Genomic DNA, 24,471 nt, shown 5'->3' with positions numbered 1-24,471 from the left:
TGGCAGCCTCAGAGCTAATTAGAAGTAAGGACCCATGACAGCACCATATGACAGCAGTTGCTTTGTGAGACCCTAAGGGTTTTCTCATTTCTATTAGCAGGAAACCTCTTACCGTACACTTTACAAGAACCAGAAGTTGTTGGTTGTTGTTTTTCTAATCAATATTATTTTTTACCATAGTATAATCTGTTCATTCACATTATTGTCTATTTTAATATGATATTTATTTGTACTTTCTTTTTATGAAATTCTTTATGCCTCGATGGATAATGAATTTAGAATATTTGCTCCTTAATACTATTTTATGGACTTGCGAGTTTTATAAAGTTGTAGAAAGGTTACGTTACTCCATCCCCTTCTGAGAAGGCTCGTTGTAAAGCTGGAAAGCTTCTGCTATACTGTAAAAGAATTATCAACTTGTGGTAACAGCAGACAGGTTTTTAAATTGGTGGTAGCAGTGTGGCGGAGTCCCTCACTTTGTAGTGCTTTAAAAATGAAAAAAGATGCTGGAATTCCATACCCTTGAGGACCCCCAGGGGAAAAAAGCACTGCCCAATCTGGGTTTTTTGTTTGTTTTGTTTTGTTTTGTTTTGTTTCTGGAGTGGGGAAGTAGTGGAATGCAAAGGCATTCTTCAGCACCACTGTAAATTGCTGCAGAAGCCTGTGATCTGTCTGCCATTTGAAATATCCATAGCACTCCTACACTAATCTCCCACAATGGGTCAGTGTGGAAATTTTCAAGGCAGGCTGCTCACAACTGTTCAATATGGACACTAGATAAGCCCTGATTGGGGAAAAGGTGGGTTCAATCCCAGAGCAGGCTGATTATGGCCCTTATTCTGCAGACACTTTTGATGAAGATGGAACTTAGAGCTAGGATTTATTTTTATTTTATTCATTTATTAAATTTCTATACAACCCTTCCTCCCAATGATGTCCAGGGTGGCAGCAACAATAAAGCAGCAAGACAATCCAATTAAAAATGAATCAAAGAAAACATTTAAAACATTTTATAACTTTAGGAACATCTAAGACAAAAGTTCATTTGCAACTCTCTAGAACTGTATTGCTTAAACATATTTTGGGTGCTTCCAGGCTGTCATTATTTTCAGATGGGATTCAATCACATACCAGCAAATTTGTGTTGTACAATTATAGTTGATTGGGAGATTTTGCATAAGAAACCTGCTTACCCAAAAGATCAGCCTTTTTGCAATAAGGAAGGGGATGCATTGTGGAACAACACTTGCTTCGACACAATGCCATCTAACCTTCCCATTAGCAAATCAGAATGAAAGTTCATTAAATAACCCATGTTGTTTAAATCTCCCTTCAAACAAATCAGGAATGAAGAAGAGGTCTGGATTGTTAAAACCGAGTTTATGGAAGACAATCTTACTCGGCTACAAGTGATCGCCAAAGAAGAAGAAGAAGACATAAGACCTGCTCTCATGCACTTTTTGCTCCCAGAAAATATAGAGTGTATGCATGTACATAGATATTCAGCAGCTGTGAAGCCGGCTAGGTTGCTTTCTAGAGATTGTGCAATTAAGCATACTTTATGAGAAACAAATGCATTTTTGTTTCTTCCACAGGATACTATGGGGATGGTCTAAATGCCATCATTGTGTTTGCTGCATGTTTTCTGCCAGACAGCAGTCGAACTGATTACAACTATGTCATGGAAAACCTTTTCCTGTGAGTGATGAGGCGGCATGAACAATGTGGCCGCCTGCAACTGTGTTGTGATAGATAACAATCTTCTTTGAGAGATAAGCTGAAGGTTTAAACGTCATCTAAATGCATCAGAAATATGTGTCCCTTTGTCATTTAATAGTCCTCTGTGAAACAGACGTTTGGTTTGTGCACAGAAAAAAGAAAGAATTAGAGCATATTGATCTGTGTGCCTCCTTCCTACTATTCTCCAAGGTGTTATGGGCTAGAATCACCCAGAGATGACAAACCAAGACCCATAATCATAACTCTTTTTCTCTTGCTTCACTACTGGTGATGGAATTTGTCCTACCTGAATGTTTGAAGGACTATTCATACATGACAGCTCATACCCAAAGCCAGTGAATGGCATCTACCAGCCTTTGACCCTGGTACTTAATCTCATATATTGGCATGGAGGCTGCTTCTCGTGACATTTTCATATGCCACTTGGATATTAGAGGAAGGGAGGAATGAGGAGAATCATATCAGAAGAGCCATGCTATGCTAGCTAAATTGGAAACGGGGCTTATAAGATTGCCCCCCCCCATATGCACCTCAGTCCCACTCACTGAAACTCCTTCCTGCGTTCAACTTATCATAAGTGGAGGAGCTATGGCAAAGTGACTCCTATGTCACCTACGGTTAAGTATGAATTCAGCCATGCTCTGGTTCAAATAAGGAATGGCTTCCTTGATCTCCATTTAATCTGCCAGTGCTGAAATAATAAAACTTCAGTCTCGAATGTTGACCATATTGTGCATTAAGCATGAGGCAAGTCTTGTGGTTGGATTTCCAGACTAATGCCCTGCCACTCATTGTGTCCTGGGGTTTCTGCACTTATTTTCTGACTTCCCTGGCAATGGAAGCAGGTGTAGACATTTCCCTGCTGTTTGTTTGAGCTCCCACTGTCCTAAAAAATAAAATTAGTATGGCCCTCTTGGTTAAATATCCCCCACACCTGGAGGGTATCTCTGCCAATTTTGACATGTGCCACGTGTGTGGTTATTTAGCATATAAATGTAGCACATGTGGGGTTGGATTGGTACATGTGCTACTGCAGAGGGGGATTTAGGGTAGCATGACCAGTTCACCCACACTGGACACTGAGCTGAATGTGGGCTGCAGGGGGCGCTGCAACAATGACTTAGAACGGAAGGGGGTGTGTGCTGCTGAAATATGGAAGCCCAAGGGCAGAGCTACACTTTCGTTTGTAACATTAAAAACGCATTATTAAAATGTGACACCAGGTGGAGCCACTGGCAATGGGAAACTGCTATTAAGCACTATGGAACGTTAGTTTTAACAAATGTTTAGAAGACCAATGTAGATCCAGCCCAAGTCTGCCACTCACTACAAGAGCCCTATTGGTTAAAAGTGAAATTTATGAAAACTTTTGCAGTTCCTTATATCACAAGATTGTACTCTTTTGAAGAGCAAAGTATAGATTTTGAACAAATTATTCATTGTCCCCCCTCTCCTCACTCATTTTCTCTCTCTGTTTCCATTCAGATATGTAATAAGTACCTTGGAGCTCATGGTTGCTGAAGACTATATGATTGTTTACTTGAACGGAGCCACACCAAGGAGAAAGATGCCAGGACTGGGATGGATGAAAAGATGTTACCAGATGATTGACAGGCGGTCTGTACCTCATGGCTTGCTTTCTATCTATTGTCTGGCTCCCATACCTATTATTTTAAAGCCCTCTCCCCATTTCTCCTTCAGTATGCTAATATATGCAGGGGCTAGTTTCACATTTCCCAATAAACGCTAGAGAAAAAGGGCATTTGGTGTGGCATGTCAAAAGCGCATGAATCCTGACTAGGGCAGAAGATGCACATGACCAAGATTTTTCTTGGGCAATATATTGCTTTGAAAGCTTAAATGTGTTTCTTTTCAAACATAGGTTAAGGAAGAACTTGAAATCCTTCATCATTGTTCACCCCTCTTGGTTTATCAGAACAATTTTAGCAGTGACACGGCCTTTCATAAGGTAATAGTTTCAAATTCTTACAAGTGCTGAGATTGTGCCTGGCCAGAGGTCCTTCTAAAGCTGTTTTTGTTAGCAGAAGAAGAGAAATGGACAAGAAAAATGTCATGAGGGAAGCCATCAAATGGTTTATTCAAAATACCTCCGAGAGAAACTGTTACTGTGTGAAAGATGATGGTACGCTGGTAAAAAGTGTGAGCTGTGAGCTAAGGAGTCCTTATCCTAATCTTATCTCAGCAATGAGCTTAGTAGTTGATTTAAGACAGGGTGTCCAGTTTGGCCTGAGAGGTCATTCCCTCCAAAACCAAGACCAGCTGTCAAGGAGACATCAGCTGATGGGGTTCTGTTCTGCATTACGTGCATCCAGTGTTGCTCACAGGAAAGTGGTGCACAGCCAAAGCATCACAATTTAACCTCGCACTCATCAACTGATGAGCATAGGGTTAAATCTGCAGTGGGGAATATGCTGGCAAATCAGAACCCTCCCTCCACCCTTGTGGGTCAACTTTTACAGGTGGGTGGTCCCAGGCCAAAAAGGCTCCCCACCCCTCAGGTTACCATTTAACCTCATCCTTCCCCTTCTACAAAATGAGGGTAGCAATGTCAACCCACATTGCAATGCTCATGCGTGGGCTCCTAATCTCCATGACGGTCCTGTAAAAACCCTAAGTATATACTGAAGATACAGTGAAGGAGTGTTCACATGTGAAACTTAAAAGTGATTGATTCAGCTTTTTGTTATTGAACATGGAAAACTATCATGGCACTCGGGATCTTGTATACTTGTGAATGTATCTTAATTAATTAATTGAATTTTTGTGTTTTCAGCTCAAAATTCAGCAGTAAGATAAAATATGTGAGCACTTTGGCAGAGCTCGGTGAATTAATTCCAATGGAATATGTAAATATCCCTGAAAGTATTGCCAAGTAAGTGAAAAACAATACAAGAATAATAATTGGAAATGTTACCTTTATGAAACTAAATAATTGCTATTTTAGGGAGCAATCTTATGCTCCCAGGAAGGTAGGCTGAGGGGCTACTGAATACTGTGAATACTCCCTCTATGCCTGGAGAGGGATGTACACTGTATCCAGTAGCCCCTCTGGGGGTAGAGAAGGAGGTGGATACACAGAGACGTCTTTGTTACAGCAGCAGAAAGATCAACCTCCATTACTCTGATGGAATTGGCTGGGAAAAGGTAGGTGAGGAAGACTTTGGTCCGAAGACCCAAGGCCCTCCCTACTGCCCTGACATACCCACACATACAAACCCGTACAAGTGAGACAAACTACACCAGCCCTGGAGCTGCTGGCATAGTTATTTTCCCTCCCACTGAAACCAATGGAAGGGGGATTGTTCAAAACAACTGGGGGGGGGGGAGAAAGCTTCCCCTGTTTGTCTGCCCTTGCTGGTGCAAGCCCAAAAGGGTTCAGAGATAGTTCCTCTGCCATGGACTCTTTCTCTCTCTCTCCCCCTGCCTGCAGCACCTCCGTGGGTACTTAAAGTCAAAAGGGGATGAAAGCCAGAGATAGCATGAATGTCACAAATTAGGGTGTTCCATTAATAGATAAATCAGACTCAAAATTTGGAAGACAGCAAATTGCTAGTCTGAGGAAATTTAAAATAATAATACTTCCAAGGTTCTTATCTCTTTTGTTTCTTTTTTTTCTTTTCCTACATATTTCTCTTCTTTATAAATAATAGCTATGTTGCACCATGTGGAAGACCCAGATCTGGCCTGGTGCAATCGCGCTCCCTGATCCTTTCCCTATCACCTGACAAGCAACTAAGATATCGGGGTTTTAAACAGACAACATATATTTAAAATGTACCCATCACTGCAGAGACTAAAGAGTTGAAATCCCCATACAAACAGCAGAGGAAGATCTGATTAAGGTTTAAAACATCATAATAGAGGTGGGGACACTGTCATACAGTGGTTCTGCTCCTTCCTCCTGGGCCGTGTTCAGAAAGTGGTGGTGGGGGGATGAGTGTTCAGACCCCTGGGCTCTCACTTGTGGGGTGCATCAGGGTTCTGTCCTCTCCCCCATGCTTTTTAACATCTATATGCAGCCGCTGGGAGAGATCATCAGGAGGTTTGGGCTGGGTGTTCATCAATATATGGATGATACCCAGCTCTACCACGCTTTCAAATCAGAACCAGTGAAGGTGGTGAAGGTCCTGTGTGAGTGCCTGGAGGCGGTTGGAGGATGGATGGCGGTTAACGGATTGAGGTTGAATCCTGACAAGACAGAAGTACTGTTTGTGGAGGACAGGAGGCGGGCAGGTGGGGAGGACTCCCTGGTCCTGAATGGGGTAACTGTGCCCCTGAAGGACCAGGTGCACAACCTGGGAGTCATTTTGGACTCACAGCTGTCCATGGAGGCGCAAGTTAATTCTGTGTCCAGGACAGCTGTCTATCAGCTCCATCTGGTACGCAGGCTGAGACCCTACCTGCCCACGGACTGTCTCACCAGAGTGGTGCATGCTCTCGTTATCTCCCGTTTGGTTACAGGGAACCAGGCAGAGGGCCTTCTCGGTAGCAGCACCCGCCCTGTGGAATGCCCTTCCATCAGATGTCAAGGAAATAAGCAGCTATTCTAATTTTAAAAGACATCTGAAGGCAGCCCTGTTTAGGGAAGCTTTTAATATTTAATGCTGTATTGTTTTAATATTCAATTGGGAACCGCCCAGAGTGTCTGGGGAGATTCAGCCAGATGGGTGGGGTATAATAAATTATTATTATTATTATTATTATTATTATTATTATTATTATTATAATAAAAGATGTTGGTTAAAGCCCAAGGAAACATGATCTGATGATACATGGACATGTTTACATTTCATCTAAAGATCATCAGTGTAAACAATGAAAACTGGGCTCTACTGAGGTGCAATCCCATAGGCATTAAAAGGGAGGTGGAAACAAGGTAGAAAGGCATATGGACCCATTATTCTACATTAAAATATCTACATCTGGTGCCTTATTTCTGAACAGATAAAGATTCTGGAAGTGTGGCATTTCCCCTGTTTGACAAATCCCTGGACAGCCATATCAGGCGTTGAAATAATCATAACTTGTTGGTCTCACTCCAAAAAGCTGGAATAACATACCCATTTCTAACTGTGTGCATAGTGGCTCCGGATGTAAACATGCAGAGCCTCCAGCCAATTGAATAAGGTCCAAATGAGCATAATTGTGTGGGTGCAAGTCCACATTTTGATGCCATCTGCATTCACATCAGCAGCAGGTGCAAAACCCAGCTTCTGCTGCTGCATTTTTTTCCTACTGCTGCCTGAAGTTATAATTCAGAAGAGATTTTCAAAGACACAAAATCATTATTGAAATATCAATGGTATCTCAGGATTCTCTCTTTGGTTTGCAAAGCTGTTGTGGGGAAAAGAAGGCATTCCATGCCATTTTCTTCTTACAGCAGGTTATCTCCCGTAACTCTACTACATACATTTAAACTAGCTGATGTATTAATAATAGGTTCCTTGTTCATTTAAATATCGAGGTGAAATACTTGGCATAAAGGTGGCAATTGCATATCATTTGACCTTTGTTTTTGTCCTTCACCCACTTTTATCTTGAAAGGTATGAAGAAGACAGGTCCTTTCAGAGAAGAGTAAGGTAACACTTCTGCTCTGCTGCAGCTTGTGTAGATGTTTCTGGCTGTGAGGAAGTGCGATGGACTATTGCAGGCACAAAAGAACTCCCATAGCCTCTGTATAATGGAACTCCATTGAGTTCAGCCTTATTTATAACTAAAGAATGCTAAATAGGAAAAATATGTGACTTTGCCTGCAGCTGCTAACTTAAATCACGTTAGTTACAGCACTGTTGCCGTCTTTGTACAGCAGGCATCCCCAAACTGTGGCCCTCCAAATGTTTTGGCCTACATCTCCCATGATCCCTAGCTAAGAGGACCAGTGGTCAGGGATTATGGGAATTGTAGTCCAAAACATCTGGAGGGCCAAAGTTTGGGGGTGCCTGTTGTACAGCAATGCATGCCACTGACACCCATGCGCTGCTACCACTTCCAGAGCAACTAAATATAGATAGGTCAATGACACTCTAGGGAACTGAAGATCTATAACACTGGGGCAGAATTTTAAAAAGCATGTATCTTGCTTGATCTTTGCTCTGCTTTTGGCCTGTTTCTGTCTTATGCTCTGCTCGCTTCTTCTTCTTCTTCTCCCCCCGCTGCCCCTGCCCTGGAAACATCTGTAACTTTTATTCATGCAGACTGGATGAAGAGCTGAGGGAAGCACCAGCAAAGTAAGACAGCATTCTGGTAATCTGTGGCATCATATCTATTTCAAGGAAACAGTGCTATTTTGTAAATGCCTACTCAATAATAATACTCAGAGTTCAAGGTGACTTATTCTAAGGTTCGTGTGTATCATTGAACTCTATGCACTTATCACTAAGCTCAGTCGAAAATCACAGCCACACTTCATGTCCTAAGCCAGCTTTCTCCAACCCGATGCCCCCCAGTTGCTTGGGACTACAACTTCCATCATCCCTGACCACTGGCCAGGCTGGCTGGGGCTGATAGGAGTTCTCACCCCAAACACCTGGAGAGTACCAGATTGGAGAAATACCAGTACATTTACTTGATAAAAATAGGTCTCATTGATTTGAGTGAAACATACCTCTTCATCAGATTTGCTCTGCTGATAGCTTGGAAAATGTTCCTTAAATAAACTGTTCTTTCTACTTGGATTCCTTGTCGACCTTTGTAAAACACACACACATGTTTACAGGCCTCTAATATATGCAGGCCTCTAATATAATATCTAGGACCCAGGTGGCACTGTGGGTTAAACCACAGAGTCTAGGGCTGCTGATCAGAAGGTCGGCGATTTGAATCCCTGCAACGGGGTGAGCTCCCGTTGCTCGGTCGCAGCTCCTGCCCACCTAGCAGTTCGAAAGCACGTCAGAGTGCAAGTAGATAAATAGGGACCGCTCTGGCGGGAAGGTAAACGGCATTTCTGTGCGCTGCTCTGGTTCACCAGAAGCAGCTTTGTCATGCTGGTCATATGACCCGGAAGCTGTCTGCGGACAAACGCTGGCTCCCTCGGCCTATAGAGCGAGATGAGCACCGCAACCCCAGAGTCGGACACGACTGGACCTGATGGTCAGGGGCCCCTTTACCTTTAATATAATATCTGGCAAATTGCTTGAAAATAAATACTTTGTAGGAAACCAGTTGATCCTGTTCACAAACTCTAAATCAGACGTATAGTATAGTATAGTATAGTATAGTATAGTATAGTATAGTATATATAGAATATAGCATAGTATTTCTTTTCACAAAGCCACAGATCATTAGATTTGATGCTGGTAACAACCTTGACAACTCTGATGTTAGAGGAGTGGTTTGGCTATGCTTTGGCTGTCACAACTATTGCATGAGCTTTAGAAGCCTTTGTTTCTTTGAGGGTAACTAATGATGCTGTTACAGAAGCTGTGCGGATCAAAGTCTACCTTTCCAAAAGCATAAGTGGCCAGGAGATTACTTTATTACACAATTTTGAGCTCTACCGCTAAGTTCTAAAGCTTGTAGTGACTTTGAATGGTGCTTAGAACTGGAGCAAAGCCAATCTGCAATCCCAGGAACCCCAGCACCATTCAGGATGATTACATAGGAAGTTTCCTGGATTACATCAACAACACTGGCTCCGTGATGGTTGGAAATATTTACTGTGCCACACAGCCACCTCCTATATTGTTGATGCTGCTTTACCACATTTGGCCGGGGTGGCTAATATTGGTACATCAGCACCTGAGATTTATAGAGGGAAGCGTAATATTTTAATGAACAGAAACTTTTTGGATTTATCACCTAGCCTTTTTTATGCATGCTTATCCACAGCTAAGCGAATAGAATGCAGCTTACTCCCATGTGGGGGACTCCCTGGTCCTGAATGGGGTAACTGTGCCTGCCCCTAAAGGACCAAGTGCACAGCCTGAGGGCCATTTTGGACTCACAGTTCTGCATGGAGGTGCAGGTTAACTCTGTATCCCGGGCAGCTGTCTACCAGCTCCATCTGGGATGCTGGCTGAAACCCTACCTGCCTGCGCCCTGTCTCGCCAGAGTGGTGCATGCTCTGGTTATCTCCCACTTCAACTACTGCAATGTGCTCTATGTGAGGCTACCTTTGAAGGTAACTCAGAAACTACAACTAATCCAGAATGCGGCAGCTAGACTGGTGTCTGGGAATGGCTACCAGGACCATATAACACTGGTCCTAAAATATCTACATTGGCTCCTGGTATGTTTCCAATCACAGTTCAAAGTGCTGGTGCTGACCTTTAAAGCCCTAAATGATGATCAAGGGTCTGGAAATTAAGCCTTATGGGGAATGGGTGAAGGAGCTGGGTACGTTTACCCTGGAAAGGAGAAGACTAAGAGGAGATATGATCACCATCTTCAAATGTATCAAGGGCTGTCACATGGAAGAGGGAACAAGCTTGTTTTCTCCTGCTCTGTGCGGTAGGACTCAAACCAATGGTTTCAAGTGACAAGAAAGGAGATTCTGACTAAACATCAGGAAGACCTTTCTGACAGTAGGAGCTGTTCAACAGTGAGATGGTCTCCCTTGGGAGGTTGTGGCTTCTCCTTCATTGGAGGTTTTTAAGAAGAAGTTGGGTGGCCATCTGTCATGGATGCTTTAGTTGAGATTCCTGCACTGGAAGGGGTTGGACTAGATGACCATTGAGGTCCCTTCCAACTCTACAATTCTATGATAAATGGCATTGACCCTGTATACCTGAAGGAGTGTCTCCACCCCCATCTTTCAGCCCAGACACTGAGATCTGGCTCCGAGGGCCTTCTGGTAGTTCCCTCACTGCCAGAAGTGAATAATAATAATAATTTTATTATTTATTTATAATATTATTATTTATTATTTGAAGATCTCAGTAGTGGTGCCTGCCCTCCCATCAGATGTCAAAGAGATAAACAATTATATGACTAATAGAAGACATATGAAGGCAGCCCTGTATTCAGAAGTTTTAAATGTTTCATTATGTTTTATGGGAAGTTTTTAATTTTTGACGTTTTATCATGTTTTTAATATTCTGTTGGGAGCTGCCCAGAGTGACTGGGGAGGTCTGGCCAGATGGACAGGGTATAAGCAGTGTTATAATAATAATAACTTTATTAATTAGATACCACTCATCTGCCTGGGTTGCTCTAGCCACTCTAGACGGCTCCCAATGAAGTATTAAAAGCACAATAAAATATCAACCAGTGCTTTTTTTTTTAGAAAAAGAGGTGCCAGAACTCACCCTTGTTCTCTTATAACGGCAATGGCACCAGTGGCGTAGCTAGCCGCCTGGCTGCCCGGGGTGGCGAACCCGAAGGCACCCCGCCGGGCAGCGGGGTGTCCGTCATGCGTATGTGTTCCGCATCACGATGCATGCGTCATGACGCACAACACACGAAGCACGCGTCACGATGCATGTGTCCTGACGCACGACGCATGCGCGCACAGGAAGCATATGATGAGGTGACACGGCAAACCCCGCGAGCAAGCTGCGGAGTGAGACAGTCTTGCTTGCATCGGGGCTTCTCCTCGATGGTGGCGGCGGCCGTCGGAGGTGGTCAGCCCCGTCCAACCTGCTGCCCCCCGCCCAGCCTGCCGCCTGGGGCGGCGCCCCCGCCCCCCATTACTACACCACTGAATGCCACCCACCAGAGAGGGGCCCAAACTGAATTCCAGTGAGTTCCAGCTGAAAAACGACCTGGGTATAACCATAAATTGTTGTTGTTGTTGTTTGTTTGTTGTTGTTGTTACTACCACTACTGCTACTCCCAGGCAACTGTCTATAGGAATAAGTTGTTAATGTATTTAACCTTGCACACCCTTAAGACTTTTTAAAGTGGCTGATTCCAATGGGATAGCCTTGTTAGTTAGTGTATTCTGGCATCTTAAAGACAACCAGGTTTATTATGGCACACAGTTTTGTGGGCTCAGCAGGGAGGGCATTTCTTTTTGCCTCTATAATCACTTCATGCAGCTGAGGAAGTGAACTTGGCCCACAAAACTGTATGCCTCGCCTCAATGTTTAAAATAAATGAATTACTTCCCTAAATGTCTAAAAAGAGGGTTGTGTGTGTTTTACTACTGTTCATTTCCACTTGTCTTCAGAGCAAGCTGTCTTTCAAATGAGCCAGAAATAACTTCAGTCCAGCAGGAGTAAGAATTTACAATTAATTATGGCATTATATTTCCATTTTATTTCATGATCGTGCAGTGTAAGAGACGCTGAAGAACTGGGTAAACTCCAGGTGGTCTGTTCCAAATCCATATACTTACATGGTTTGTCTAGCTGGCTTTTTCTAGTGCTGCTAGAAAGTAACTCATTATTTTTTAAAAATGGAATGGTACTTTTAAACAACTCATCTTTTAAAGTGGTGCACTATTTTGAGCTGCCCACATAATGGAAAGATCTCCAAACATCAGGTTGAAATAGTAAACAGGTTAGTCCATGCAACCTATCTGATTGACTTATAGAACACAAGTAAAATGATTTGCAGCATTCATATACTTTTAATAATGTCTTTCTAGAGTCTACCCAGTCCTCCTTCCAAAATCTTTTCCATCCAGGTCTCTTCAAATTTGCCTGCATTTGTAGTTTGAATAGCAAATGCTTTCTTCAAAAAAGCAGCTGCATTTTGCATGTTTCAAATTTCAGGAAATAGCTCTCCAGAATAAATGTTTACTTCTCAAGGTAAATATCAGCAATAAGAGTGCACTTGGTTGTAGTTCTTTATTCCACATTAAGTAGGATAGGATAGGATAGGTAAGATGTCATACTGTAAACAAACCAAAGGTCTAGGGCCCTATGGTAGTACAAGAAAGTTAGTCATCACTAAGCACCTTTGAAATCAACGGGACAGGTGAATCGTAACTAATTAAGACTCGTTAATTTCAATGGGACGTAAGCACAACTTGCTTTAGGGTTGTAAGGTATAGATTCTTCTTGCTTCTCATTTTTTGACAATGCATATAAATTTGTATTGATTGAGTTGGACACTGGTTTTTGTAGGGAGGGTGTGAATGAAAAGTTTCTCTGTGCATCTTTGTAAAGTTTAGGCAATACTGTATTGGTCTGAATATAAGCCTCACTCCCCCCCCCCAATACTGACCGTGAAAAGTTAAAATAAAAGTTATTTGCGACCTTATGATATGCAGTCAGGAGCGCGGGGCAAACAGCGCCAGGAGTGTGGCAAAGCTGCTCCCGCCCTGCATAGTCCCCCGCCCTCTCTCCCAAGGCTGCAAAGGGGAAAGGCTGCCAGCAAAGCAACACGGCTCCCCCCCCCAGGTATGCAGCCAGGAGCAGCAAGGAATGGAGCCGCTTATATTCAGGTATTTTTTCCCTCCCCCCTTCCAATTTTAAAGGTGTGGCTTATATTCGGGCCAATACAGTATTTAAAAAGAATGGGCATACCATTCTTGTTCATCGCTGATTATCTTGGATGACATATCTAGGAACAAATTAATTTTTTAAAAAATTTCTTTCAGTAGCACCTTAGAGACCTACTAAGTTTGTCATTGGTATGAGCTTTCGTGTGCATGCACAAAAGTATCTGAAAAGGTGTGTATCTGAAGATGTGTGCATGCACACAAAAGCTCATACCAATGACAAACTTAGTTGGTCTCTAAGGTGCTACTGGAAGAAATTTTTCAAAATTTTGTTTCGACTACACCAGACCAACACGGCTACCTACCTGTCATTCTATCTAGGAGTAGTTCATAAATAAAGACTACAACTCTTTCAGACTGCCGGAAGAGTAAAGCACTATCTCTCCCCTATATATTGGTTTCATTGTGTCTACTGCCTTGCCCCATAACTTCTCCCCATTATAAATTGGGGAGCTCGGTACCTTGTCTGGGTACCTGCATACCTTCAACATAACATTCTACCATTGCTTCTCTTTTCTCTAGTGGACACTCTTTCTTTTTTAAAGTCCTCCTTTACAGTAGCAACATAGGGAGAAGTGAAAAGGGATAGCCAGAAACAACCAAACCACATACACGGGAAGTATTAATATGTAAAAATAAAAAGTTGAGCACCATACCCTCCAACATGTTGGCTCCCAAAACTGGGACACACCTCTTCCTGTCCGTGCCCCACATGAGTCATGTGACTCATGCAAAATGGTTGGTCAAACCATCACACAAGTGCTATAAAACAGGCAGTTACTTTTATTTTCAGAAAGGTAACCAATTTAGGCCAGCTGCTATTCAGATTTTTCAAGCTAAAGTGTTGTCCCAGCTACTTTTTGGGATCCCAATATGGATACAAGCATATAATAATGATATACACCCAAGTTCCTTGAGTCATATCCTGGGGCTCTCAATTTCAATCAAGCATGAGACGATGTGTGCAGAACTAGGTATACATATGATGGAATATTGGGTGTGGGGTACCACCATAAACTACTGGTTGCATTGCCATTTCTGTTGCCAACCTTCGAGTCTGCTCTCTGACTTACTTAAGAACTCTTATAAATTCAGAGGGTTCCAACTCTTACATAGCAAAAACAGATCTATTGGTATTGACTTGGAACCCTCGTATTTTTCAAGTGAGCAATATATTGTAATATTCAATCTAGATTAAGGGACATTGAAAAACAAAACATCGAGTCAGCTGTAAATAAAATTTGCTCCCCCAAGTTCTATGGTTTAAATCCAACAGATAACAGGGTCACCTGTATTTCAAAATTAATAATTCCAGTCCAATGCATGGCCCAACTGAACATTTTCCCCTCAGCTTTTGTCAAGGCAGAAACGATAGACATTGTGGATGTTTTTTGAATGTGCCAGGCACACTGGAACATATTCTTTTCTACTGTCCATTGTACAACCAGCTGCAAACGTGTGCTATTCCCTTTTTTGGGTAGCCTAATATCATGGCACAGTGAAAATATCAAATTCTATCTGTCTGACATTGACCTGGAAGTAACTGCAAGAGTAGCTGAGTTTTTTATCAACCTTATAGTGGTGAATGCTATAGTTAGCAGGAAGAAATTCCAATGAAAACCCCTGTTATTACATATTTTTACAAGGCTGTTTATTTGTATATATTTTAAAATTTTAGATATGCATGTTTTATTTATAATGCCCAATAAAGGTTTGGTGAAGTAGTAAGTTAGTATATCTATGATCTCATCAAGTATATTTACATTGGGCTTGCCATTTTAATAAAACTATCCATCACAATATTACCTGAGTAATGTTAGGAGTGCTGAACTGTTGTGCAGGTTTTATTCCTGTTCAATTGCATGTTTGTTCTTTTTAAACTGTTGACTCAAAAGAGGCTCCTGGCATGATTAGGGCATTCCTGAAGAAGGTGGGGAAAGGTGGGGGAGAGCATTTTAATAGAGCCCATAAAAGGGTTGGGGTGTCTGGCTTGGGCCATGGGACAAACACTACTCCTGCCCTGTGCTCGATACATACACCAATAAATATATACTGTACTAAATGTTTTCTTCTTCTTTTGTTTCCCTCAAGGATTGACATGACGTCGAAAGGAAATTCCTAACTTCCTTGGCAAAGTGGAGAAGAGAATTTTCATTTGTTTGGTGTGCCTGGGCCTCGAGGATGGGGACAATTTGGGTTTCTCATTTGAGCACAATCCTCGAGGATTACCCCTGTGTACCAGCCTGTTGGTGCAACAATAGTTCCTGGTAGATTGCAACCTTTGTTCTCTGATCACTCAGTGCCATTCAGAGTTTTTTGAAGTAATATATATGGCAGCAACGTGCAGATTTGTGCATTACCTTCAGAAGTGTTACCTGCAATATGCATTTTTCCCCAGTTCTGAATTTTGCCATCAGTGTGCCTCATCCGTGATTCTGTACGTTTGATTTATTGTTGCATTTTGGCTTCAGCGTATTAACATATCTGTGCCAAGTTACGTTAGAAATGTTAGTTTCCCTATAACAAGGCCCCAGTCCAGTGTATTGGGCTCAATGGGCTCAATGAGGCACACAGAATTCTGTGCAAGGAGATACTCAGATTGCTCCCTTCCTTGCTTTATGAAAGTACAAACACACATTGCTTCTTAGAAGAATTTGCGGAACTTGAGCTCACATGGAGCATTACAAGTGCTTCAGAGACTTCCGTGATCTTGCCACCATTAACTATAATTCCACTCCTTTGTTCACAAAAAATTCTTAGTGCTTTTCTTTCTTTCACTATATCTCAATAGCAGGCACTATGCAGGACTACAGTATTCTTGATCACAATAGTGCCATGAATAACAGGGATGGAATTTCCCCCACTTAATTTTATGTGTTGTTAAGGAAACAGGAAGTCCCCAGAGAAGGTAATGCTTGCAGAAGCAAAGGATATTCCTTGCCTGAATGAGAACATGTATGGACCTCAGTGAGATTCCAGACTGAAATGATGGCAACATATGCTGAGGTCATCAGATAGTATGCTGAGATATCAGCCTCAAAGAGAAAATAAAGGTTCTCTTTTAATTTGATTGCTGTACCAGTTGTCACCACTAACAAAGTACCAAATTCAAAACTTCATGCTAACTAAAGTACTGCACAGTAACAAACACCCCTCTGTTGAGAAGAAAAACCCTAGCACTTCTAAAACACACTAGTTTATTTTCAAATGGTGGTGGCCAATTAATTAATTTGCCAGGTTGAAAATAGAATGCTGAGTTGTGTGGGTCTTATTTAATCAAAAAGTGGATGCTATTAGACATAACATGTTCATAGTAGCTCTTTGTAATAAATTTAGTCACTAGTTATTGTCATCTTACTCCAGAAATATAACTTCAAATAGATAAATCAATATCCTGTATTACTAACCATCATTTGTCATTAGTCATCTGTAGTTGTTATGACAGGCAGGTAGTGGTTGCCATTATCTCCATTCACATATACTTCACATTCACCTTGAATAATACCTTGTCTTCCCCCCCCCAAATAATATTTATTGATTTTCATATATTACAAATTACAAAAATTCACAAAAACACACAAAAAACAAGAATTAAAACATGAAAAAGGAAAACATATCAATTCTAACATTTTAATTAACATTGTAGACTTTCTCGATTCCCCTGGCACTGGGTCCATTTTTAACTCCAAATTAAGCAATTTTCATTTATTATCTTAAATCATTCTAACACATTTTTTTCATTATCTCACAACTATTTCTTTTCTTAAAAGCTTCAACTATCTTCCACCCATAATTCATCTTAGTCCAAATCTAAATTTATTTCCCCATCCATCTATCCTCTATTTCTTCCCTTAGCCTCAAATTTATACCCAAAAATTTTCCATACATTCAAATATTATTTCTTTTATCATAATAACATTTAAACACTTAAATCTAATTCAGCCCCCCCCCCTGGACTCAGGGTCTCCCAGATGAATCAGCCAGTTCCATAGGTCATTCCAATTTTGGGCCATCTTGATCAGTAAAAAAAATATCCATTATTACTCCTCACCCCACTCCTGCTCTTTCACCATCTATCCACCAATCTCCCTTCTTCGTCCCCTGCTGCCTCCCCAATTTCCTAGCTGTTGCACCACAGCTTTTTAGCCCTGTCTCAATTTTGGTTCCCCTTAAGTTCTGGCCCCAGCATGGATCCTGTCCTCCCTCTCTCACTGTGAGCGCATTATTCCATGCTAGTTCTTCTTTGAAGGTTCTTTGAATCAAGCATGAGTCCTGTTCCCCCCCCCTCTCACTGAGGGAACAATGTTCCATGCAGCTTTTTCATCATCTTTAAATTCTATTACTTTGTCCATGGCTGATGATTGTTCATCTTGCTTCATACTTTGTTGGGATTAGTCCTTTTTCACTTTCCGCACAGTTCTGTTTTATTTTGTCAATCTGTACAGCATTCTGATACAGTTCACTTTTAAAATCCAAAAGCAATTCCAAAAGTTCCTTTTGAAAGTCAATAAAGTCAGATGATGATGTGTCTACTGACATCCTGGTCGTCTCCAATTTCGTGGGAACAGCACAGATTACAGCACGAAATGGCGCAGTTCGTATTTCCAAACTTCAAAAACAGAAATTATGCCCGATCTGGTTACAAACTCTCATTTTAAATTCTTCTTCATATCTTAAAATTCATATATCCATTAATGAAAAGAGCATATGTCAAACTTCTTATTCACAACCTTATATTTTACGCTCTCTTCAATGTTGACAGTTTTCAGCCTCAAAGAGTGATGTCATAATGGCGGCTTGCTGATCCCTCCAGGGACCTGACTCCAGCTTCCAGGGGGACTTTCCCCAGACCAAATTAAAGAACCTTTACAGGGATTTTGCAAAGTTCAACCTTTCTCCCCTTTACCCTGCCTTAGGGGAAAAGTTTTAAGTCCGATTTTTGGTAATTAAAAACTTCCTGTCAGCTTCCCGGCTTTGGGCAAGTTAACTGCATCTCAATTCGCTCAATGAGGGAAATCAACTTCCTTTTTTAATCTCCTCCCGTGTCTAAATCTTTTCAATTAAAATTTTAAAAAGCCTTTTCCTTTACTCACGGTGTCCAATGTTTTCAAATCCTTTGAATCTGGAAAAATCCACCACTCCACAGGCTGCCGGCTCGGAGCTTCATGTTGCAAGGGTAGCAGATTAGCTCAAGGCACCATGTCTCCACTCTGCTTGCTCTCGGCTCCCTTAATAGGGCTTACCGGGGAGCGGAGGAGACAGGGGAGCTGAGTCCCCACGTCTCCAGAATGCTTGATCTGGAGCTCTTTTGGGGGTCCGTGGCGCTCACATGGCTCCCCCTCCCTCACAGCGCTAGGGAATCTCAAAGCTCAAGATTCTCCTGCCGGTCAGCAATGGCGGTAGACCCAAAGTCCAAATAATACCTTGTCTTATAGGGAAGGGACCAGTCTGCTATCCAACATGCAAGGGGATGGGTGGCAGAAAGAGGGAAGCTGGGACCTTCTGCAGTCCATCATCAAAGCCATCACTGTTGGCAAGGGAGGTTTCCCCACCATTTTAAAATAATTCCAAACCATTTCCCTCATATGAAGAGTGGCAGCAAGCAAAGAGGTTAACCAAGGGACACTAAATCTTCCTGTCTTTGGTGAGTTGTGTTTTTGGAGTGTGTGTAAAACTTTGTACCCCTTCAGTTGTATCTGCAGACCATTTATTCCCCCCCCCCCATAGAATTCAGTGGGCGCCACTGAAAATTGAATCAGCCCATATTTTCATGACTGCACCCCGTTTCTCTTTCAATTTCTGCCACTAGAGTGTGTGATGGAGATTGAACATTGGGAATCCACTTACATATATACTGGTTTTGGATCCAAAGGTTTGCATTCTCCAATAGAAGGAGCCTTCTGCCAATCCAATAGAAAGAGTCTTCTTCTAATGGAGTAAGCTCCATCCATCAGAGGAAGAAAACCTTCAGATCCAACACAATAAGTTGGATTGTTTAAAAGGATTGAAATAGGCTCTGTCAACAGAAAGAAATGAAGGAAATAAGAAAGCTCTGTAGTTAAATGTCAGGGAACAAATAATATTTTGCTGTGTATCTGAGGTTCCTTGTTTGACATCAGTTTATATGCTGCCTGTGATTCTTCCTTAATCTAAGCTTGAAGTTCCAAGAACAACACATGCCCTGTGTGGTGCCAGCCCCATAAAGTGCTGAGCACTGATTCTTATACAAGAGTGGAACCCAGCTTAGCACCTGACATTTTATGTCATCCTGTAGAATGATAATTTGAAAACTGGATTGTTCTTCAAAAGAAATTCTACTTCGGATGCCATGGTTTAACAGACAGAGGTTTGAGTTACCTTCCAGGTGCTGAGAGTGTTCCCTGTCTGAAATTTTCAATGCCTCCCATGCCATGAACTCGTATTCTTCACAGACATTAGGACTATGCAATACATAGTCTATATTATAGACTATACAAGAGTGATGGAGAATATTGGTCTTTTCCCCTACTACTTTGTAGTAGGAAGCAAGCATTTTGAAGGTTATGTTAACGTGCAATTTTGCCATGGGGTTCCTTTATAAGGTCCTTTTTACTATGAAGATATTAATAGGAAAATGAACCTTGTGGTGACTCTTCTACCTCAGAAACAGTCATATGAAATATCTTCCAATTGTGAAGAACATTTTCCCTGTTTCCTGTTTAGCCTCAGTTTTGAAAACTCATAGAATTAATCAAAGTGATATAGGTTCTTATATCTAGAAGTTAATTCAGAACGGATGATGGTCATATGAGACAATGATAACAGTGCAGGTTTCCCTCCACCAACACGTTTAATAGATGCTGTACTTATTCTTCTCAATCAGTCACTTGCTGTGCTAATGAACACATGGAGACTGTCTGCAGAGGGACTAAGCCTGCCTAAGCCTGCCTTGTAGAATTTTAAGCATAACCTTGCTAGCATGTGAAATGAGTGCAATTATGTGGTAGTTGGAGCATTCTTTGGCACTGCCCTTCTTTGGAATTGGGATGTAGACTGATCTTCTCCAATCCTCTGGCCATTGCTGAGTTTTCCAAACTTGCTGGCATATTGGGTGTAGCACCTTAACAGCATCATCTTTTAAAATTTTAAATAGTTCAGCTGGAATATCATCACTTCCACTGGCCTTGCTATTAGCAGTGCTTTCTAAGGCCCATTTGACTTCACTCTCCAAGATGTCTGGCTCAAGGTCAGCAACCACACTATCTGGGGTGTACGAGACCTCCATATCTTTCTGGTATAATCCTCTGTGTATTCTTGCCACCTCTTCTTGATGTCTTCTGCTTCTGTTAGGTCCTAACCACTTTTGTCCTTTATTATGGTAATCTTTGTACGAAATGTTCCTTTCATATCTCCAATTTTCTTGAACAGATCTCTGGTTTTCCCCATTCTATTGTTTTCCTCTATTTCTTTAAATTGCTCGTTTAAGAAGGCCCTCTTGTCTCTCCTTGCTATTTTTTGGAAATCTGCATTCAGCTTCCTGTATCTTTCCCTATCTCCCTTGCATTTTGCTTGCCTCCTCTCCCCCACTATTTGTAAGGCCTCGTTGGACAGCCATTTTGCTTTCTTGCATTTCCTTTTCCTTGGGATGGTTTTCGTTGCTGCCTCCTGTATAATGCTACGAGCCTCCATCCATAGTTCTTCAGGCACTCTGTCCACCAAATCTAAATCCTTAAACCTGTTCCTCACTTTCACTGTGTATTCATAAGGGATTTGATTTAGATTGTATCTTACCGGCCCAGTGGTTTTTCCTACTTTCTTCAGTTTAAGCTTGAATTTTGCTATAAGAAGCTGATGATCTGAGTTACAGTCAGCTCCAGGTCTTGTTTTTGCTGACTGTATAGAGCTTCTCCATCTTTGGCTGCAGAGAATATAATCAATCTGATTTCGATGCTGCCCATTTGGTGATAGGTTCCCATAAATGTGCCCCCATTTTATCACCAAATGGGGGCACATTTATGGGAACCTATTGGCTAGTGCCATTGGGGTCACTGGTGATGAACATGCCCCCCCATTCTCTCCATACAATTTTGTGATATTTTAAATATATGGAGCATATTACAAAAAATATCAGAATACCTTGCTGGATCATATCAAAGGCCCGCCTATTTTAGCATCCTATTTTTACAGCGACTAACTGGATGCCTCTTCCGTGAAGCCTTCTACAAGCAGGAGTGTAACTACACTTTCCTGTTCTGCAGCAACCAGTTTTCAGAGGTAGCACAAATTGTTATAGCTTGTAGCCATTACAGATAGACCTATCCCTCATGAATTTGTCAAAACCCCTTTTAATACCATCCAAAGTGTAAGCCATTACTATGTCTTGTGACAGCAAATTCCATACATTTAACTATGTGCCATATGAACAAGTACATCCTTTTGTCTGCCTTGGATCTTCCAGCATTCTGCTTTGTTGGATGACCCTGGCTCTTGCAAGAGAGGAAGAAAATTGTCCACCTTATCCACACCAGGCATCATTTTATACACATTTATCATGTCCTTCCCCCCTTGCATTTTTAAAAGAAATAAAGAGCTCCAAATGCTCCAATCATTCCTCATAATGGGTATTGTTCCACCTCTCTGGTTATTTTTGCTTTTCCAGCTCTGCAATGTCCTTTTTGATGTGTACTAACCAGAACTGAACACAGTAGTCCAAATGTAGTTGTACCAAATAGCCAAAATTAAGGAGTTCAAAGACCCTAAGAATGGTTTAAGCATATGCTTTAACTTGGTTAAGATAGTTGGACTTTCAAATACTTCACTTTGGCTGGATCATGTCTTTTACTTAAAAAAAACTTTTGTAGAGGCTATCCACCTTTTCACCTGAAGGATCTACTACCTTCCCTGTATAATGTCAGGAATGGGGTATTTCGCCACTAGCCCCAGGCTGGGGCTAGAGTTATGGCTACTAATACGAATGCTAGTAAGAACAGTATGGATTTCTCCTGTTATCTGGAACGGCCCTAATGCACTATTTATTTTGTTCAACTCTGCTAACAAAATTGTTTAGATTAAGCAATATAATATGTAATATCAGTATATGTACAATATGTATGTATGAATCAGAAATAAAGAGCTTACAATCCAGTAGCAATAATGTATGTTCTTGACGAAGATGACAGATGTTTGAAGCAGAAGCCATGTACCAGGGATGGGGAATGTGCAGCCATCCAAAGGTCACAGGACAACACTCAGAGTCCTCACTGCTGGGCCACACTGGTTTTGGCTGACGGGAGTTGAAGTCCCAACAACCTTTAGAAGTCCATCTGGCCCACACACTTTTACCCTATTCCTGATGCAGAATTTCAATTCTGATGAAGACATGTCAGCTTGTCCGATAGAACATTCCTCCCTGCACCCCCAGCAGTTTACGGGGTTCTCCAGACACACACACCCCAAGCCATTTTGGGGAGGAGGGAGGAGAGGGGGGAAAGTCCTGTTGTGCTGGTAACTTTAGCATACCTATGTACAGTTGAATCTGGGCTGCAATAAAGATTGGGGAGGGTGGCTAAAGGGAGCCCATAGGGAAAAAGCTTTGCATACATGGATGGGGCAGGCTTAACAGACATTCTAACAGAAGTGGTTTGGACACTCATTCAGTGCATTTTGAGGCATTCATTTTCAGAACAGATGGCATTTCAAAAACTTTTTCCAGTTGGAACTTCTGCTTCTTTTCACCCAGACAAAACTTGCCAGTATTTCCTGAAGCTTTATGTGTTAAAGGGTGTTATAGAAAATTCTGGGCGCAAGGCTGCTCAGCCACCCAGCTGGTCAGGCAAGAGCCCGTGGAAGGAGTCCAGCCAGCAACCGGAGCAAAATAGCAAGTTTTCTTGTGCAACAGGTTCGAGCCAAGACTGAACAGCGGGAGCAGGGTTGCAAGAACTTTTAAAACTCCCCACCTAAATCCCAGAATACATTTCCAAAGCATCATTCCTACATCATAGTTACATAGCTACCAGTAAATGTCAGAAAAGGGGAGGTACATACAATATTAACATAAGGGTAATGGTTCAGGGGAAAAGTAAATGTGTGATACCGTAAGTACCTGGAGGAACTTCTTGAGTATCCTCCGGAAAAGAACAATGAGGTCCTGGCTTTGCACCGTCTGTCACCTGGGTGGGTCTGGTGATGGGACGAGGCTTGGCCAACAATCAGCTCAGCAAAGTGCCTCTGGGCACTTCCTGGAGTCCCTTTTCAAAGGGCAAAATAGTGTTGGAATGGAGGAAACTGGAGTTGATTTTATATGATTTTTAAAACTAGGTAACTTCCCTGAGCTGTCAAGTCGAAAGGATACATTTATGCATAATATTTATAACATTTAACCACTTTAAAGATGTGCTCCCCCATGATTTCGATAACAAGGAAAGCCATAGGCACCCTGAAAGAAGATGATCACATAAAAGCAGCACCCAGCAGTATTTTTATGGGGTCTCTTTCATTCCAAACTTTCAAACACATGACTTGACTCAATAATGTGGAAAGTCTGTATCTCAAGTCTCCAAGGGAGATAATGCAACTTGTGGGTCTCATTCCTGGTCTTCCTCAAGAACAGGCACGTTTATACAATGTCTACCAAATTTCATCTCTGCATCCAACACAGCTATTGCATTACAATGTGCAGACTTACATATGGAATGCTGAATGGGCAAATTAAACCAAAAGCTTTGTTGCATTTAGCTAATAACTTGAACATTTGCCTATTTCTTATTGTCATTTATTTTAGCTCTGGCTTTTGTTTGTGCCTGAGCACTAGTTGGGGCTGCTTTCTTACTCTCTTTTCAACAGACGGTTTTCCTCAAGGGCTAATTTCTGCTGATCAGTTTCCAGGTAATCCCAGATTCCTAGTGTTAGGAGAATGGAATGAACTCATCTCAATATCGAAGCATATACATTGCACTTCAAAGAAAGCTATCACCCTGTCATTTCTTGTGAGCTTCTAGCTTTTGTAGACTGCATTCTAGGCTTGCTGTGACATATATTAAAGGGTCTGCTTGCTTTTCTGGTTAACTATCTTACTAAGTGGCATATCAACCAGAACATCTGATTACAGAAACAAACTGTTGGCATCCGTCTGTGTTGGGAAACAATGGAGGAGAGTGCCTTTGGGGGTGAAGTCAAGCTGTTGGAAGGTTACAGCACCTGCTGTGGCTGTAGAGACTGAATAGGAACAAACTGCATCCAGATATTTCAGTAAGAGTTTCTTTGAAAACAATACTACAAAGTTTTTTCAATTAGGTTTTTAGTTTCACCTACCAAATGTTGTTGGAATCCAACTCCAATCAGCATC

At 41.8% G+C, this 24,471-nt stretch overlaps 1 protein-coding gene across 8 annotated transcripts in view; it reads left to right on the top strand.

Annotated features, from left to right (window-relative positions):
- PRUNE2 (prune homolog 2 with BCH domain) overlaps positions 1–23,770 on the top strand; it is a 142,655-nt gene extending 118,885 nt beyond the window's left edge. For 3 of the 8 annotated variants that reach the window (XM_035100253.2, XM_035100252.2, XM_035100254.2), the window contains exons 13-19: positions 1,596–1,698; positions 3,226–3,357; positions 3,623–3,709; positions 4,535–4,633; positions 7,306–7,341; positions 11,871–11,918; positions 15,240–23,768. In XM_035100253.2, the coding sequence (XP_034956144.2) occupies positions 1,596–1,698; positions 3,226–3,357; positions 3,623–3,709; positions 4,535–4,633; positions 7,306–7,341; positions 11,871–11,918; positions 15,240–15,270 (536 nt within the window). In that variant the 3' untranslated portion in view covers positions 15,271–23,768. Of the gene's footprint in view, positions 1–1,595; positions 1,699–3,225; positions 3,358–3,622; positions 3,710–4,534; positions 4,638–7,305; positions 7,342–11,870; positions 12,203–15,239 lie in introns of those variants that run through there. The other 5 variants (XR_004691591.2, XM_035100256.2, XM_060280062.1 and 2 more) reach the window with 5 other exon arrangements.
- Positions 23,771–24,471: the final 701 nt, after the last annotated feature.

Source organism: Zootoca vivipara, chromosome 11 (genome assembly GCF_963506605.1).
Source record: "Zootoca vivipara chromosome 11, rZooViv1.1, whole genome shotgun sequence".
In the NCBI taxonomy this organism is placed as follows: domain Eukaryota; kingdom Metazoa; phylum Chordata; class Lepidosauria; order Squamata; family Lacertidae; genus Zootoca; species Zootoca vivipara.
Note: the sequence above shows the minus strand (reverse complement) of the source record. Positions and strands in the feature narration are given on the sequence as shown.